General features: G+C 39.7%; 1 protein-coding gene across 7 annotated transcripts in view; it reads right to left on the reverse strand.

Annotated features, from left to right (window-relative positions):
* NCKAP5 (NCK associated protein 5) overlaps positions 1-16,848 on the reverse strand; it is a 378,350-nt gene that overhangs the window by 15,465 nt on the left and 346,037 nt on the right. For all 7 annotated transcript variants that reach the window (XM_030952067.1, XM_030952070.1, XM_030952063.1 and 4 more), the window contains 4 exons: positions 15,555-15,869; positions 13,249-13,385; positions 11,701-11,830; positions 9,051-9,238 (listed from right to left, as the gene is read on the reverse strand). In XM_030952067.1, the coding sequence (XP_030807927.1) occupies positions 9,051-9,238; positions 11,701-11,830; positions 13,249-13,385; positions 15,555-15,869 (770 nt within the window). The remainder of the gene's footprint in view (positions 1-9,050; positions 9,239-11,700; positions 11,831-13,248; positions 13,386-15,554; positions 15,870-16,848) is intronic.

Here is a 16,848-nt window from a genome sequence, read left to right on the forward strand (position 1 = left end):
TCACTTTAAAGTGTTTGACTGGCAATTTTTTACATGGTAATCACTCGGGGTTTGATTTGCTGAGATTAACACTGGAGTAGCTAAGAGAAGTTCTTCAGGCTACAATTTCTTACAGTAGGTAAAATTTTTAGTGACCTCTATTAATGAGGAGGCAAAGGATGGAGGGATTGAGAGAGGGTGGCACTAATGGGAGCAGAGCCACCAGGCTGTGTCTCAGTCACTGATGAGCAGCTCAGGCTGCAGGACCCTGACATGTGCTATGGAAACTTGTATCACTCTGAGCCTTTGTGAAAGATAATTAGACATCTGAATTATGTAACTACATCTTGTGAATTTCCCAATGTTCCCTGTGTCACTTTTTGCTACTAAATTTGCTAAATACCATGGTTTTTTCTCCTGTCAAATACAAACATTGCTTTTCATTAAATTAATATGAATGCTGCAAAAGCCTGAAATTAATGTATTGGGGCATCAAATATAGAAAGAGATAAAATATTACACTCTGGGACATGCTATAAAGTAGAAAGTTTGAACTTGCAATAAATATTTACCAATATTTTCCTTAAGGTTTTGGGAGTCCATGGGTCATACTGCACAAAATCTAGTATAACTTCTCATTTCAATAAAAGGCAAATCACTTTTGGGAAAGGAAAACAGCTAGTGGAACAAACTATAAACACAAAAAAAATATTTCAATATGTTTTTTGTCAATATTTGACATAAAATACCACGTTGATAAGGATATTATTGTCATGTGCATATGGAAAGAAAAAACGTCCTCTTAAAAATAGAAATAATTTGCCAACATATTCTCAGTATATTGCCACAGCTCCTGCTACCATCATCTGTGTAACTTATTCCTTATGTCCTCTCTTGGGTACAGAACTCTCACACTAAAATATCAATAATTTCCCACCCTTCTCTGCATGATGTTTGAGTGCTTTATGCAAAACATCCCTGTTATAGATGGGGAAGGCAAGCTTCAGCTGGAAAAACAATTCACAAAAATATTACAGCCTTATTCATGTCATTTAACTCGGCTAATCACATGGTCCTCTTGGAGTCAAAACATTTTCCAGCTTCAGAAAACAAACAGCTCACTGAACACACCTCTGTGCCTTACTGCTCTTATCTTGATTGACTCGACCCAATGTTTATTGTATACATTCTATTTTTCAGCTTTTTCTTTTATTACTAATATCATTACAACAATTACACTATCTCACATGCTTGCTAATATTTATAATTTGTTGCATTTAATGTCTCCTGAATTCTATTTTGGCCCACAGTGTTATTATAATATTCCTATTCCACAGTAAGAGAAATGAAACCTGCAGCTTTATTTCCAAAAATGGGGGACTGAAGAATGCCTGGTTACAAATGGCAGACATATGAGTGCACTCTGGGCCATGCTGCAAATCACATCAGCTCCATCTGTCAAACCTCTGAAAAACAGCCCAGAACATTTTCCACTCGGGGAAATCACTAGCAAATTATCCTTTTATTCTGTATGTACTTTTGGTTCTTATTAGACTAAAGGATCTTCCTGCTTCCACCTAAGAGCCCCTGTGCCTATGAAATCCAGATGTAATCTCCAGCTATAAAGGCAAATGGACATTGGAGTGCTGGGGATGTGTCTGCAGTGGGCAGGGGGGCTGGGCAGGGACTGAATGTGTCGGGGTCTTATCCACACCCTGCTAATGCAGCTCCTCAGCCCTGCTGAGAAATGACCTGGGGAGCCAGACCATCAGAGCTGTGACAGGGCACACTCCCTGGAAATGCACAGTTCTGCACAGCTGCTCTGTGCTGCTCTGCACAGCTCTGCACAGCTGCTCTGGGCACTTGCACATGAGCAGCTTTGGGCCAACACTCAGGGATTCTGGCAAATGAACTGCAGGGCTTTCTGGGACCAGTGGGTGAGGTGGTTATGCAGCTCCCACGTGCTGGAAAGACAAGCTTCTCTCTGTAATTTGAAGTTACTTGCTGAGATGGTGGGACGTGGGGTTTCTGCTCCAGTGATCAAGTTTTTCCACTCAGAAAGGGCAAAGTTCTCCCCTCCTTACAGGGCCAAAGGGGTTCAGTGAGCACAAGGCTCCAGCTGCGGCCACAGGACATCTTGGCTTTAAATCATCTGTGCCTGGCAGCTGACAGGCCACACAGGCACAGGTCACTGGGGGTGTTCAGCACTTGGTGACCCTGTGCCAGAGGCTCTGGAACTGCACCTACCTGCCCAGCAATGCCTGAAGCCCTGGGATTTCCTGTTCCCACTTCTCCACATCTTCTCTCACACTCACATCCAACCCATTCTCCTGCTAGCCTTGCACACCATGTGTTTTAAATGCCACACAGCCTGCTCTCCTATGCCAAAGACTTTCTGTCCCTCACTGATACCCAAATACTCTTAAAACTACGTGCTAAAAGATATTTGAGTTAAAATGTCACCACCTACCCATGCCCATAAATACACTACCCAAACATAAAATAGCCTTTGTACCAGCTGGAGGGCTAGTCAGAATGGGCTTTGGTGGCACAGTACTAAAACTACTGAGGCCATTAATGCTAGAAGCAGAACTGCTTCAGCAGATAGCAGCTTCCATGGTTTTTTTTTAGGGTTATCTTTTCCCTAAAAATGTCCCTTGCATACCATTTAAAAAGTTATTTTCTCTGGTGGACACTGCATTCCAAATGTTTTCTCTTGCCAAAGCCTTTTAAAAACTTAAGGAAGTTATGGAGAATGCTATCAACCTCCTTGCTGAACCACTCTCCATTGCATAATTTTTTACTAAAGCTCTCAGCAGCATAAGAAACCTCAGCAGTTTCACCTAGAAGGCACAGGGAGAGAAATGAGTCTCCTATAACTGCAGCTTTTTACTGTTGCCAAGCCAGTTCCTCAGGCTGGCTGCAAGGATGTTCTTCCACACCACACAACATTTCTCTTAAGTGATGTGTGTCAAGTGAGGCTTTGGTCCCAGAAGACTGCCTAGCTAGGCTTCAAATTGCTTGTTTTGCTGTCTCTTCACTTTATTTTTTGGGGGCAACTTTGATGGCAAGGTATTAGAAACAAGAAAGACCTCATTGGGAATATAAGGCTTGGAAGCAGATCTTAGAATGTGAACTTGTCCTGTGGAGGGGAAAAAAACGTGCAGATACAAGTGATTTGTTGATGACTGCAGATGTCTTAGCCTATTTCTAATTTAACATGAGCAAATCAGACTTTAGCTTATAAAAAATATGTTTAATTCTGCATTATTCCCATGGGTGGTATGGTCAAATCTGCTTTCTTATCAGACCATGCTCCTGTGGTTTTTGTCACTTAGGTTGTCAAATACTCCTACATAATTCCCCTGACAATGGGTTTTACATCAACTCAGGCAATTACTCAGACAGTCCCTGCTTTGATGGCACAAGTATTGCATCATTCATCTGAGAATCAAACCCCTCTGATTACACAGAAAGGAAATCTGGCAGCCCCAAGCCTGTCAGTGGGAAAATCCTATTGAGGCAATTTTGACAAAACTGGGAAATGTGAGGCTCAAAGGTCCCCACGAGGCCACACTCAGGGATCACATGGTGGTGCTGAGTATTGATGCCACCAAATGTTTACATTACTAGATCACCTCTCTGAACATATGCAATGTTTTGATATATTCATTCCTTACTTGAAAGAAAAGCAATGCCCTTCAAACACCAAAGATGGATGAATGAGACTGCAGACTTCTTTCCCATCTACAGATGGTACAATGGCAGTTCCTTTCTTAATAACCCAGGTTCATCAGGACTAGGAAAGCAAATGAAGCTGATTCCCTCCCCTCCTCATCACCCTCCTCTCTCTTAAGGCTGGCAAGAAAAATAGCAAAGAGGAGGTGAGATTTCTGTGCTTGATATAAAGTAAACTGAATTATGCAATTAGTATACAGAAACCTACTATCACCTAATTTGTGTCTTTGATTCAGCCCTTTAGATTATTTCTTTTACTGACAAGGGACCTCTTCTACCTTCCATTACTTTCTGGTATAATAATTTGTAAGAGCTGCTTCAAGCTCTATATTTGCAGTAACCCACACATTGTACAAAACAAGCCAAGACCAAGGTCCTCAGGAGCATTTGCTGTTTTCTTCCGGCTGTAACATGACAGAGGTGTTGCTGTCACCAATTTCCAGACAGCAAAACAGATCCTGCTGGCCCAGCAAAATATCACCCAGGGCTGCCCCAGCTGCAGGTATTTATGTTATATGAAAGTAAAAGGAAAGCAGTTATTTAGTGCTCACCAGAGCGTGCCCTGAGATGTGGTTTCACTCTCAAATACAGATGGTAACTACAATAGCTGACTTTTATTAAGTTTCCCACAGAGGAAAGTTTGGGGCAATGTTCATATTTTTAACTTTGGGCTGAAAGTTTGGTATTCAGGATAAGGCAGCTGCTGGTCAGGGAAAGGAAGAGAGTAGTTCCCCAGGGCAATACCTCCTTTCCAGTTTAAAGTCTTAGGATAGAGCTCTTCCCAAGTGCTAATTGGACCAAAATCATTATCTTAGGCTTTTCCACATGTGATAAGCAGAATCCCTCCCTAAGCACATCTGATAATGTGAAAAAAATTAATTCTCTGTGAAAGCAGAGTGCACATGATCTCAGAATTTCTTCAGATACTTAAGCATGGAGAGTCCTTTTTAAAAAAGACTTAATTCAAGAGCCAAAGAGCTTCTCTCTTTCAGAGAGAGCAAGGCACCTTCAGAAAGGGGCTCAAAAAACCCAAATCAGGCGCACAAACTTTTCTGGCACATTCTCCAAGATCTCCCTAAAGAGGTGAACAGTACCCAGTGTGCTGCCAGCTCATACCCCAGCTCAAGTCTCACTGATCTCTGTAGGAGATGAGGCACAAGGAGAAGCAGCTCAGGCCTTTCTTTATTTCCCCCTCACTCTTGTTTAGTGCAGCCTGCAGAGGTGTCAGGGCTGCTCTAAGTGCTGCTGTAATTCAGCAAGGCTGGAACACCCTCTCTGCTATCAGCTTAATATTCGGAGATCCTGGAGGATGGCAAGTGTTGTGCAATTACCAGACTTTTCTTGTTTCCAGTCCTTTAGTGGGTATTCTCTCTGCCAATAGGAGGATGTGAGCACAACAGGTCAATCATACAGCATTAACTCCCAATCAGCTCACTCAGCTGTAAAATCCTTGAGTTTATCTGGGAATGCTGCCAGGTCAGTCCTATTTGTAAGTGCAGCCTAAACAGCAGCAACATCTCTAATTTTTCCTTGGCCTGTATTTGCCAGCTCTCTTGAATGTCTACTTGAATTTCCAGGCACAGGGATTTGATCTCATTCATGAATCATCTGTTCCACACACCCAAACCCTGCATGGTGGATGTGGCCATAACTCAGACTGCACAGAGAAAACTCTTTTGTTAAATGAGTCCCCCAGTTCAAGCCCCCATACAATTAACAAGGTAACTGTGCCAGAAACGTCACATTTCTTGTATATCTCGTCACATCTGGGGGAAAACAGGAGGAATTAGAAACTTCTGATGGGTACCAATTCCTTCCATAAGGGATCTTTTCTTTAAAGTTCTCAAGTCATGCTTGAAATCCCAAGCAAGGCTTGATGGTGACTTAAATTGAGTAATAGGGACAAAGAGAGCAAGAAGGGCTGTATTACAGAGTAAAAGCATGTGATGGTTGGTTAAGGACAGAGAAGTAAACATATTTTCCATAATTCTTCGGGACCATAAGGATGATTAAGTAATAAAATCTTTGACCAACTCACTTACTTCTCCAAATGGTTCCTGTTTGATTATAAAATATGTTAATAAACAATGGGCCTGGGGAATGGAAATTCATCTTGTTTTCTGAATTCTTGTAAGAAAAAAGTCACTTGAGCTTATAAAGTCTAAACAGTAAATTAACTGATGAAATGTGAAATAATTTTTTCACTGCATAAACATGGTCATGATGTTGGCAAAGTGCTCAGGGCACTCCCAGCATGCAAGGAATAGGAGCAGCTGTTTAATGCAGGGCTCAGTGAAGTTTCACTGACAGGGTGTCTCCCATGGGCTGCCTGCAGTGGACTTCAGATCAGGTGCTGCATATATTGTATTAAACCAGAGAAGTTACTGCTCAAATAAAAAGAAGTAATTTGATATATTTAAAATGAATGTTTCTTGTTTGGAAAATCCTACATGAGGAAAATACTCCACAGTTGTTCATTTAAGTGCAACTTTTCTGCTGATGATTCAATGCATTTTATTCCTTTCTTTGAAATTGTGATTTGCTTTTCTCATTCAAAATTCTGCAGGGTGCCAAAGGATGGCATAATTTCAGAATATGTTTTTCAGGTCAAAATAAAAGTAATGTAAAATTGGTCTTAATGCCAAGAGAATTTAACCAGGATTCTGTTTAAGACTGTAACAGTAAGTATTTTTCCTTGCAATGTTTAAAAGCACTTTTTGATTCCTTAAACTGTCCCTGCAATGTCCCTTCATCACAGTAATGGCCCATCAGTTGTTTCTCTTCTGAAGCTCCTGTACAGTACTTTTTTTGCTGATGAAACTTGCTGTGTATAAACTCTGGAGGCAATGCTGGAGAATGCCTTGGTTGGGAAGGAGACAAATCAAATGCCAAGTCTGGGCTAAGAGAGATTCCTGGCTGCCTCATTAGAGGCCCCAGCCTGCACCACTGCCATCCTGGAGCCGTACAGCCCCATTTAATTGGGCTCAGAGACTGGCTCAGCACACTTGCTCTTCAGACAAGCACTGTAAACTCATTTTGCCCATCACGAGGCTTTTTTGACACTCATCTTTTGTTTGGTTTTTCCCAAGGCTTGACAAACGCCACTTGGGAATTAAATTCAAAGCCTGTACAACTTCCTTTTTCAAAATACCAAATATTCTGCATGAAAACTGCATTATTCTCCCCCCAGAATTTATACACCTAGATTTTTTTAATTTGTTTGCCATAAGTGCCTCTGTCTCTGCTGTCCCCCTCTTTTTGTGGGTAATGTTGCAGATCACAGAGCTCTGATTTAAACAGACTGTAGATCTTCTCCTGTTGGACAAACTACTGCTGAGAAAAATCTGCTGTGCTGTTTCAAACAAGGAGTTCAGGGCAACCTGCTTTTCATGGTTACTTCCTCTCATTTGTCATTCTGAAAAGTTTAATACTAATAGGCAAATCTCTAGTGCTTTATTGAGCTTCTGCTGTTCAGGGAGAGGCAATGCTGTTTGGAGAGCTATTTCAGACCCTTAAAAAGCAAACTCAAGAGCTCCCCAACATGATGCATGAAAAATGCTGGTGCTGGCTGAGCTACACCTGATGACTTTTGGTTAAATGATGGAGTTTTACAGGATCCTAAGGCCTCCTCAATGGCTTTCTTTAGGTTTTGAGGTTGATTGGGCACATTGCAGAGACATCATATACAAGGAACGCACGAAAAGAATTAATTAAAAGTTGATGCAACTCTGAGTCACTTTTCTATACTGGAACCAAATCTAATTACTCTGTTAATAGCAAAAGACCTTGGCCTTCAGAAGGCAGAACTGATTTTTATGGTTTTTTCATATATATATATATATATATATATATATACATATACATACACACACATATATATATATATGCACACATATATAATTAATCTCCTACACTTAATTAAGCTATGAATTTCTGGATGTTCAAGATGAGGAATTAAGTGGATGCTCAAATTATTTTCCTGCACGTATCCTTTTCAACACCCTTCTGCTGCCCTTTTTCCTTTTTTTTTTTTCTTCCCAACTATGAAGTCAGATTATTTTAAATTGTTCTTTCTAATACGACCCACATATATTAAAATGGAATCATATTCTGGGTACTAATGAAATTGGGTTGATTGGGAAACGAGGCACATACATTTCAGGATTTTTCTTTTGAAGTTTGTGGTCAATTTAATATTCAGTTAAGCAGGACTTTGATGCCAACAGAGTTGGAATAAACAAGGCTACTGCTATTATTTTGTTCTTCGTATTCTTCTGCATATTTGGCCCAGATTCCTGAAAGCTCTAAGACTCTAACTTTGGTTAATCACCTCTGACGTTGCAAGGCACAGTCATTTCCTGAAACTGAAAACTAGAGTCTGGGAAGAGATAAAAATTCTTTTTCATTTATGCACTACCCAGTAAATTTCAAACCAGTAGCTCATTCCTTATTTTCTGCTACCACCTTTGTTTATGGTGTAACACTCCCAAAATGTGCTGAGTGCTACACACAGAAATGAAAGAGCTTGTGCCTGAAAAGAAGAGCTGGGGAAACAGACTGAACATGGAAGCAAAATGATTGCACTGGATCATGACTGGGCATCTCCACTTTCAAAGAAATTGGCTTGTTAGATCAAAGTAGAGAGGGAAGGGAGTGAGATGATGAGAGGAGAAGGCGTGAGGACAGAGGAGGAAAACAACAGGTTGGAAAGTTCCTCTTCAGGGTTGCTAGATTGTGTGATGTCAGTTCAATACTCACAGACACACAAAAGGGAGTGGATTCACATGAAGAGGAGAAAACAAATTTGTTTCTGTTTAGCACTAAGGTCAACCCATCAGATCAGGACTGGTCTTCATCAAAATAATGTTTCAAACCATCAAATCTGACAACAAGATCTCAGAAGAAACCAGAAGATAGGTGATTTCCATAGCATAATTTCATCTGAATGTTCAGGAATACTTCTCCAGAGTTTTAAGTAATTTAATCCATGTTGTTCTATATAAGCTATCTAATTATATGTGGAGAAGCAGCCTTAAAAGATAAATCCTGTGTTTACTTGCTAGCTTCAAATTTCAACTCCTCACTAATGGTGGAGTACAAGCACTAGCCTGTCTCTACTTGTCAATTTTGTAAGTCTAATTCAGTGACAGGTGAGCATTCAAATGTAACATTCTGTTCTAAAAATATCCAGATCTTTACTCTTCTGCAGGTCATGTTTTTTCCAAGTCTGCCTGGTTTTAGTAATCAATCGACACACTGGGGAAAAAAACAAAAGGGAAGTAAAAATAATAATGACCAAAATGAAAAATAATATAAAAATTACAGTAACTCACACTTGGACTCTCCTTGGTCTTGCTGTCTTTACTGGAAGCTCCACTCAGCTGCTCAATTAAACTGTAATGTGCTAATTGTTCAGGTCCATCCTCTCCAAAGTGGCCATAGAGACTGTGTTGGTATAAATCCAAAATTGACATTGGGTTCCCCAAAAATGACCTTCTCTGACTTTGTTTTTCCTGCACAGCTGCAAGAGATGTAACAAATAATACCATTATGACAGTCTACATAGATTTTAATGTAATTTTAAAATTTTTAAATGCATTTAAATTGTTTTCTAAGGTATCTTAAATTCAATGTAATAGAAACATTAAAAATACTACCTTCTAATTCTCCAATGCATATACAGAGGACTGTTCACACTTAATGTTTGAGCTGGAGGAGATAGTATGAGACAGACAGGATTAATTTCCTTTCTTTTCAAATTATAGACAAGGTGGTTAATTTGGGGAATCTTCCCACTTAATTATTTGCAGAAAGGTTATGTTCTCTTTTAATAGACTTACATGGCAGGTGTGCTAAGTTCCTTTAGCACACCCTTCAGTTTGGCTGTACTTGGGAGTCTTTTCCTTTTCACTACATTTTTAGTTAATGAATACAACAGCATTAAAAATACATAAATAAGGTAAGCAAGTGGTGCTTGTTCCAGAGCCTGCTGTAGCACAACAACATTAGGAATAAAGCCCTGGTTTCTGAAGTCCAAGGCTGAAAACTCATTCAGAAGAACAAAATACAACCAGGGGAATTTTCTGCAGCTTCATGAAAGCACACAGGAGACAGATGTTTATGTGAACATTAAGTTCTTTGCTCACAATTCTTGTTGCACAAACTTCAACTCTGCCTTACAACCTACAGCCTTAGGAGAAGGTCTGCCTCCAGTGCCTCTAACAGAATCACATCAGGGTAGAACAAATTTATAATACTGAAATCAAAACACTTTCATGATTGGAAGAGAAGGATCTGGAATATTTGGCATATTCCCTGTTACTCTACTGACCTTCTCTGTAACATTGGGCAATGCACTGGGAACCTCATGCTAAGCCCATTAAATCAACAAAAGTCTTATCACTGACTTTTAATAGCCTTTGCATTGGGCACTCAGTCTTTCTGTTGCCTGCTCATAAATGGAAAATGAAAATCACTCCAACATTATAATTGTGCAACCAGTGAGTTTGGGGATTTAGCTATAAATGCAATTATCTATTCATATAGAAATATTCTCTGTGGATTGGTTTGCTGGAGCCCCTGCCCTAGTCTCATGTGGATGTTTTGAGGTTATATCAAAAGTGCATAAAGACACTGAGACCTTTGAACACAGAATAGGATAAAGTATGGTTGTTAATTCTGTGTGAGAACAGCATTTAGAGAGCTCAGAACAGAAACCCTGACTATGAGGAATGAGCACAGCAGAAATACTTTTGCAATAATGTGTCATAACCTTCTATTTGTCTCAATCACAATTATGTATTTATTCTCTTACTGGCTCAAAAGGGAGGCATACATACAAAATAAATGAATCTCTATGTAAGATGGTCACCCCAAGTCATGCTTAGATATCATTCAACTTGGAATCTGCTGCCATTTAAAGCAACTGCAGGAAAGAAAAAAATCTTATTTACTTATTTTAAGAAACTGCATTTATTGCATTAAAATATGCTTTGTAAAAAGCAAAATCTGTAAAAATAAGTGTTTATGGGCTGACCAAAATGACTTGCAATATTTTCTACAGATTAAACCCACAAAGCTGCAGCACTAATGTAAATAAATGATCCTAGCTTCCTATTCTGCTGTCTCCCATGGAATCACAAGCAGTGGATTAGCTCTGAAAATGCCAAACGTTGGAGACACTGAAGAGCCCAGCATCCAGCCACCCGAGATATTGTGGTGTTGTGCTGCAGGTGCTGATCTCTGCCAGGCCAGCCTTGGGGCTGCTCAGGGCATCAGCTCCCAGGCTCTGGCCAGAATTCCCCAGCTGCAGGGATCCCTGGGCTGCAAGGACAAGGACAGAGCTGCCCTCCCCTCCCCAGGGCACACATCTGCACTGGAAGGTGGCTCCGAGCACAGCAGGCTGGTGATGGAGACAAGGCAGCAATTTCCCAGGTTATTAAACACACAGAAAACTATTATCTCAAGAACTTCACTTAATGTATTTTTATCTACTGGAATTCAGTAAATTCTGAATTGCCATCAATTCTCACTAAAAGCTTTCTTACTTGAAAGCTGCAATATATACAGAGAGGAAAATGAGAGAGAGTTCACTGTGGCACCATAACCAACATCACCTTGACACAGAGGTTGGGAAACTATGGCCTTCATCACTGCATTATTTCAACTGGCTGTATAACAAAAGAGAAAAAAAAAGAAAACTATATTTATAGTCACCTTTCAATTTTGTAATAATGTAATTATTTTTATTTGCACCACAGAGGTTGCAAACCCCCCACTAGCAAAAACTGTGGAAGAGGGGAAAAAGAATTTACACCTAATAAAAAGAAAAAGGTAATAAAAAGTTAATGGAAAATTAGACTGAAGAAAGATTTGGGGTTAGAAAGTGAAATCTAGACAGAAAGTTCAATGAAGGACACCATCTGCTGCTGAGTCAGTGTGGAGATGAGGGACATACATCTTTATGTACCAATTTTCAATTACCTTGTCTGTTGCTCTTTGTTAGCTCCACAAGAGTCTCCTCTGCAGCTCTGAAATAACTGGTTTTGTACTCTAGCTCTGGCTCACTGTCAGTGCTGCTCGCTGAGTACGTGCACACCCTTAGAGCTGTGTCCTACACAAAGAAGGGTATGGCAGCAAGTCAGAAAATGCAAATATATCAAAATAATGCTGAAGATAATACTGAGAGTAGCAGATTTTATATTCATCATGCAGTATAAACAGGTAGTTCAACTGGGAAAGTCTGCATTACCAGCCTAACTCCTTCAAGTAACCATCAGTCTGATGTGGGGGAAAATAATCCATTCCTGTCCTGCTACATCCCCTGAGACAGTCTGGCAGAAACAATCCACATTTTAACTTTTTTTCCCCCCACTGTAACATTTTTTTGATTCCACCAACATTTTTGGGTAATTTCATCCAACAAGTTCAATTTTAGTATGTTTAATACAGTCTAGTTGTAACATGCAAAATTATCACACCGCAAATAGTTTGCTGCAAGCAACTCTAGAGACAATGAGGATGGCCAGTAGACAATTTCTACAGCAGTAAATCCTAGTTGTTTCCTAAATTCATATCTCTTATCCTGATACTTATATTGCAGTACTGGAGAGCCCTTAGCTCCCAGGTGATTCCTTTGCCAGCTCTTTCCAGGAAGCAGTATTATTGATTTTCTTCTGGGAATAAAGAGGAACACTGACAGCTCTGGACAGCTTCTAATCATAGAAGGCCTGAAGGCTCAAAGCATTCAGGAGCAGCAGCTCAGTACAATAAACCCTCCAAACCAGGCAGGGGGAAGCCAGGCCTGATGGTGTTGGGGTGATGGCATGTACAACTACCACCTACTACCCTACTCTGGTGGCTCTAGTCAGGGTTTAATTCTGTTTCTCTAAGAGGGATAATAATTTCCCCATCCTTCCATCCATGCTGCAGTTTTTAACTGATGCAGAAGGACATTCTTTTGTTAGGAATCACACACTTGTGGAGAGGGAAGCAGAGCTGAGGATACCTGCATGCAGCCAGGAATGCCCAGCATTAGAGATTGTAAGTCAGCTGTAGTCCCAAAACCGCACAGAAACATGTTAGAGTGCATACATGTTGGGAACACACTCTAGAGTATTTTCCTGTTCACAATACTTCCATAGCACCTCCCAAACTCTCATACTACACAGCCTTATAGACAAGGAAACCTAGTCCTGGGGAAAAAAACAATCCCAATCTCATGAAAAGCAACAAACAAGATCAACTCTCTAGAAGAGAAGAATGAGGTAAAATGTCTCCATTTCCTTTTCTAAAAGTGCCTGAGAGGATTTTAATTAGAACATGTTTATAACCAGGAAGACAAAGAACCTTTAGGTGCTTTATTATTATTGATAAATAATGAGAGAGTGAATGAAGGGTAAGGAAGTAAATGCAGCTGTTAGATTGTTAGTTACTCTTCACCACATTAAAACACTGGCCATTAAAACACCGATACTCAACATTGGCCGCACTTCCCATCTCATTTAAGAGGTGCCACTACTTATTTTATACCTTTGGTTTAGTAGTTTTCTTGGGGCCCCACTCTGGAAGAACTTCTCTATTTTCTACAGTCTCTTCGGCGTGGTCTAATGAGGCAGAGGTCACAGAACTTGCTTCTTGTTCACTTTGCTTTGCAAGGTTAATTATTCCTGAATTAAGGGAGACATTATTTAAATTCTAGGTCTCATCAGCATCTTCATGATAGTGTGTCAATTATAATTCAGTAAAAGCTGGGGGCAAATTGTGGTACTTTCATTATGTCCAATAATATTTTACTACTCAAAGGAAGAACTTACTAACTTGCTGGAATAGTTCTAACTAAAGTAGCAGAATTTCATCCAAATCCTCTTCCAGTCAAAAAGAGAAGAGGAAGCCATGAATTTAAATCCCTTCATTAGGTATAAAATATATACCCTTTCAACAACAAAACAACATTCAGTAACTACTTCTAGGCATTGTAGGATCTCCTCTGCTATTTCATGTTCTTAGAGAACAATCTTTTAATATAAATATAATTGGAAGTACCTTTCTAGCAGAAAGCCAGCTTTTTTGTTTGCTATATTTGCACTATGCAAAATCGAAACATCAAAGAAGATATATGGTGCATATGAAATAAAGTGATAATTGTAATTTGGATGAGAAAGTGAGGGAGAGAAGAATTGAATGAAGATAGTCTAGGTAAAGAATGAGCTGACCCCATCATCTGATGTATACTACTTTTTTGTAACATCTCTTCATGACAATTTAATTAAGATACAAACCTTACAAGGTTGGTGCAGTGAATATTAGCATTAAGATCAGAACAATCTTACTGCTACTGACTTCTTATGAAGCAATTCAATGCTTGCAGTTTCTGTTCAATTTGTTATAATGACAGTGTTTAATCATGGGCTCTACTCTATAACACACTGCCGAATTGAGGTCACACATGTGGCCATTCAAGCATGCAGCACGTAATCTATAACTAAGATTTCTCTTCTGAATCCTTCTTAGCTGGACCATTAATTAACAGTACACTTATTTTAAAAGTAATAAGTATTAAAATATCTTTTATTTAGCTTTGATTTGAAACAAGCAAGGGAGTCTGCAATAAAGCATGCAATGTGTGTTTGCAGCCTATTATACCACTACAATACTGCACTGGGAACATTGCTAAATCAACTGAATTCTAAGATGTTTAATTAGAAACCTTCTGTTATGCATCCTATGGACATATAAGAGAGGCTTCTCTCCTCCTAGGTTCAATATATGTCAGCTCATTAGGAGAACATATATCTGATGGCCTTAAAATAAGCTCAAACTTGATATTTAACTTTACATGCTAATTACACAGAATCTTTCTTATAGAAGGATACAGATTTATACAAGTTAAATACTCACAACTTCTACAGGAGCAATAACTGGACAAAGTGCTAATCATCATAACCCAAATAAATGAGTGACATTGCATTTGGTCAAGATAAAACAATACCCTTCTGCATTAAACAAATCACTTTTACTGTGCTTTCTGCTGTATCTGTTGTACTGACTATGAAAATTTCCCTATTGTTAATGCTACATGATTTTTAATGCTATTAACATATATATTAATAACTCCAGAGCTTTCCAAAAACTTATATAAATAGTCAATGTTTGTTTATAACAAATGCACAGACTTCAATGGAACTATTTACTAACACAAAGTTATTTTCTGGAGCTTTGATGAGTTGCCAGTCCTTTTACACCTTTGTCAGCTCTTGTTTTACAGCTTAAACACACACATAGCTCATAAGTGAGAGTCAGGTACTTTATGTTCATATACAGAAATGTGTTTGCATGAGGTAGTAAAGTAATGAAAGCCTTGTTTGAGGTCAAGGCCATATATTCAGTGGAACAGAATTTATGCATTGAGGCCAAATGAGTCTTTAGCTCAAATCCAGTATCAAAACCAAGTCTTTATGAATTTATCTTTTCTATGTCACAACATGGTTGTGCTTTGTACTTTGTACAGTGTGATCCTGAATATTGCTGAACATCCATATTCTTTTTCAAGTCAACTTCCAAGGCTGTCATATGGCCTTTTTTCTTCAAGTACTGTTTCTTGAGAAAAGGCTTTAAGTACTAAACTAATTTTTCTTTCTCAGATAAGCATTTTGTATAACAAAATTTCCATATAGCTCAGGTCACAAACTTGTTAACCTTACGCATTCATAAAGAGAGTATCTTCTGCTCCACATTTAACATTTCTGTTATCAATTGCCATTATTACAGGATTTCTGCTAATCAAAACAGAGGCCAAGGCAGAAATAATGTGATTTTCAGGGTAATTGACATTTTACCTGAGGAAGCTGGTTTGGGAAGGCGACTTTGAAAAGGTCGTATCCCTTTGGCAGTCATGGCCGGATCAGATGTTGAGTGACTAATTACACTTTCCACAGACTCCTGGCTCTTAGCTGCTGAAGGCACTTCTCTCTCAAGAGTTTTGGCTTTTACTGAAGGAGCTGAAAGAGGAACTTGCTCAGGTGCTGCAAAGATTCCCGTTTCCAAGGATGACTCTTGCTTAGAAATGTGTCTCCCCGTCGATCGGTTCCCCGAGTCAGGCAGGGGGAAGGTTCCAATCCCGCTGTCCAGCGTCCTCATCTGGCAGCAAGACTCTAAGGCACAGGAAATTGGTGTGATGGGATGCAGCTAAAGGTATTTAAAGGCAGGGAAAGGATCTAGGGGGAAAAAAGGGCCTCTTCAAGGGAAGGGAAACATTTTGCACTTTGTGAGTGTGCTGTTACCTGTCAGTTGGACACTTTGTGTAACTGAATACAAGGAAATCCCTGTTGAGTTGCATGAAATTAAACAAGTGCCACAACATTGACAGTGGCCTGCTTTGGAGCAGCACTGTGACAATGGATAAGTGGGGCAGGTCCTGGAAAGCAATTACAGATGAAATTTTAAAATTATTTAGTTTGGAATCTCACAGAATGTCTGGAGAGTACCAGTGTGAGGGATGGAGTAGTGCAATATATTCCTTCCAGCATAAACCCACACTCCACAAAGGTTTGGCCTCTCCACCCATGTGTTTTGCTCATTGTTTCTCACACAATAAGGTTTTAACCAAAATGTATCACCTATTCTTACACAAAATTAAGATTTACAGAATTTCTTAGAGATACCCATCTCTCAGAGCATCCTGAAAACCTTGGACAGCAGCAGCCCTGCCTTTGTTTACCTTGTCACACTGGTCCTGCACATCCCAGTTTGGGTAAGTGTCCACAATGCCAGGCACCTTTAATACTTTTTTTTTGGAGCACTGTGGTCCCACACAGCCCTCCACTTTATTCATCCTATTGGAAAGATGCTGTACAAACCATGGAACAGGAACAGTGTGTGCTCACTGCTATTTGAGCAACCAGCATGTGCAGGCAACCCCCCTGCCCTCTCATTCTGTATCAGTTTCCAGAGAATTCCCTTTTGTTCCTAAAAGGGGCAAACAATGTTGAAGAGCCTGTGATGGCAAGGTCCTTCTGAGAGCTATAAACACCAAGGAGAGAACTTCAGCCCCAATGGTTGGAAAATGAGCATAATTTAGGTTAAATGTCTGGAAACATCCCTTGACAGCAAGATCTTAAGTCTGTGGCAGAC

The sequence above is a fragment of the Camarhynchus parvulus genome, chromosome 7 (genome assembly GCF_901933205.1).
Source record: "Camarhynchus parvulus chromosome 7, STF_HiC, whole genome shotgun sequence".
Classification (NCBI taxonomy): Eukaryota; Metazoa; Chordata; class Aves; order Passeriformes; family Thraupidae; genus Camarhynchus; species Camarhynchus parvulus.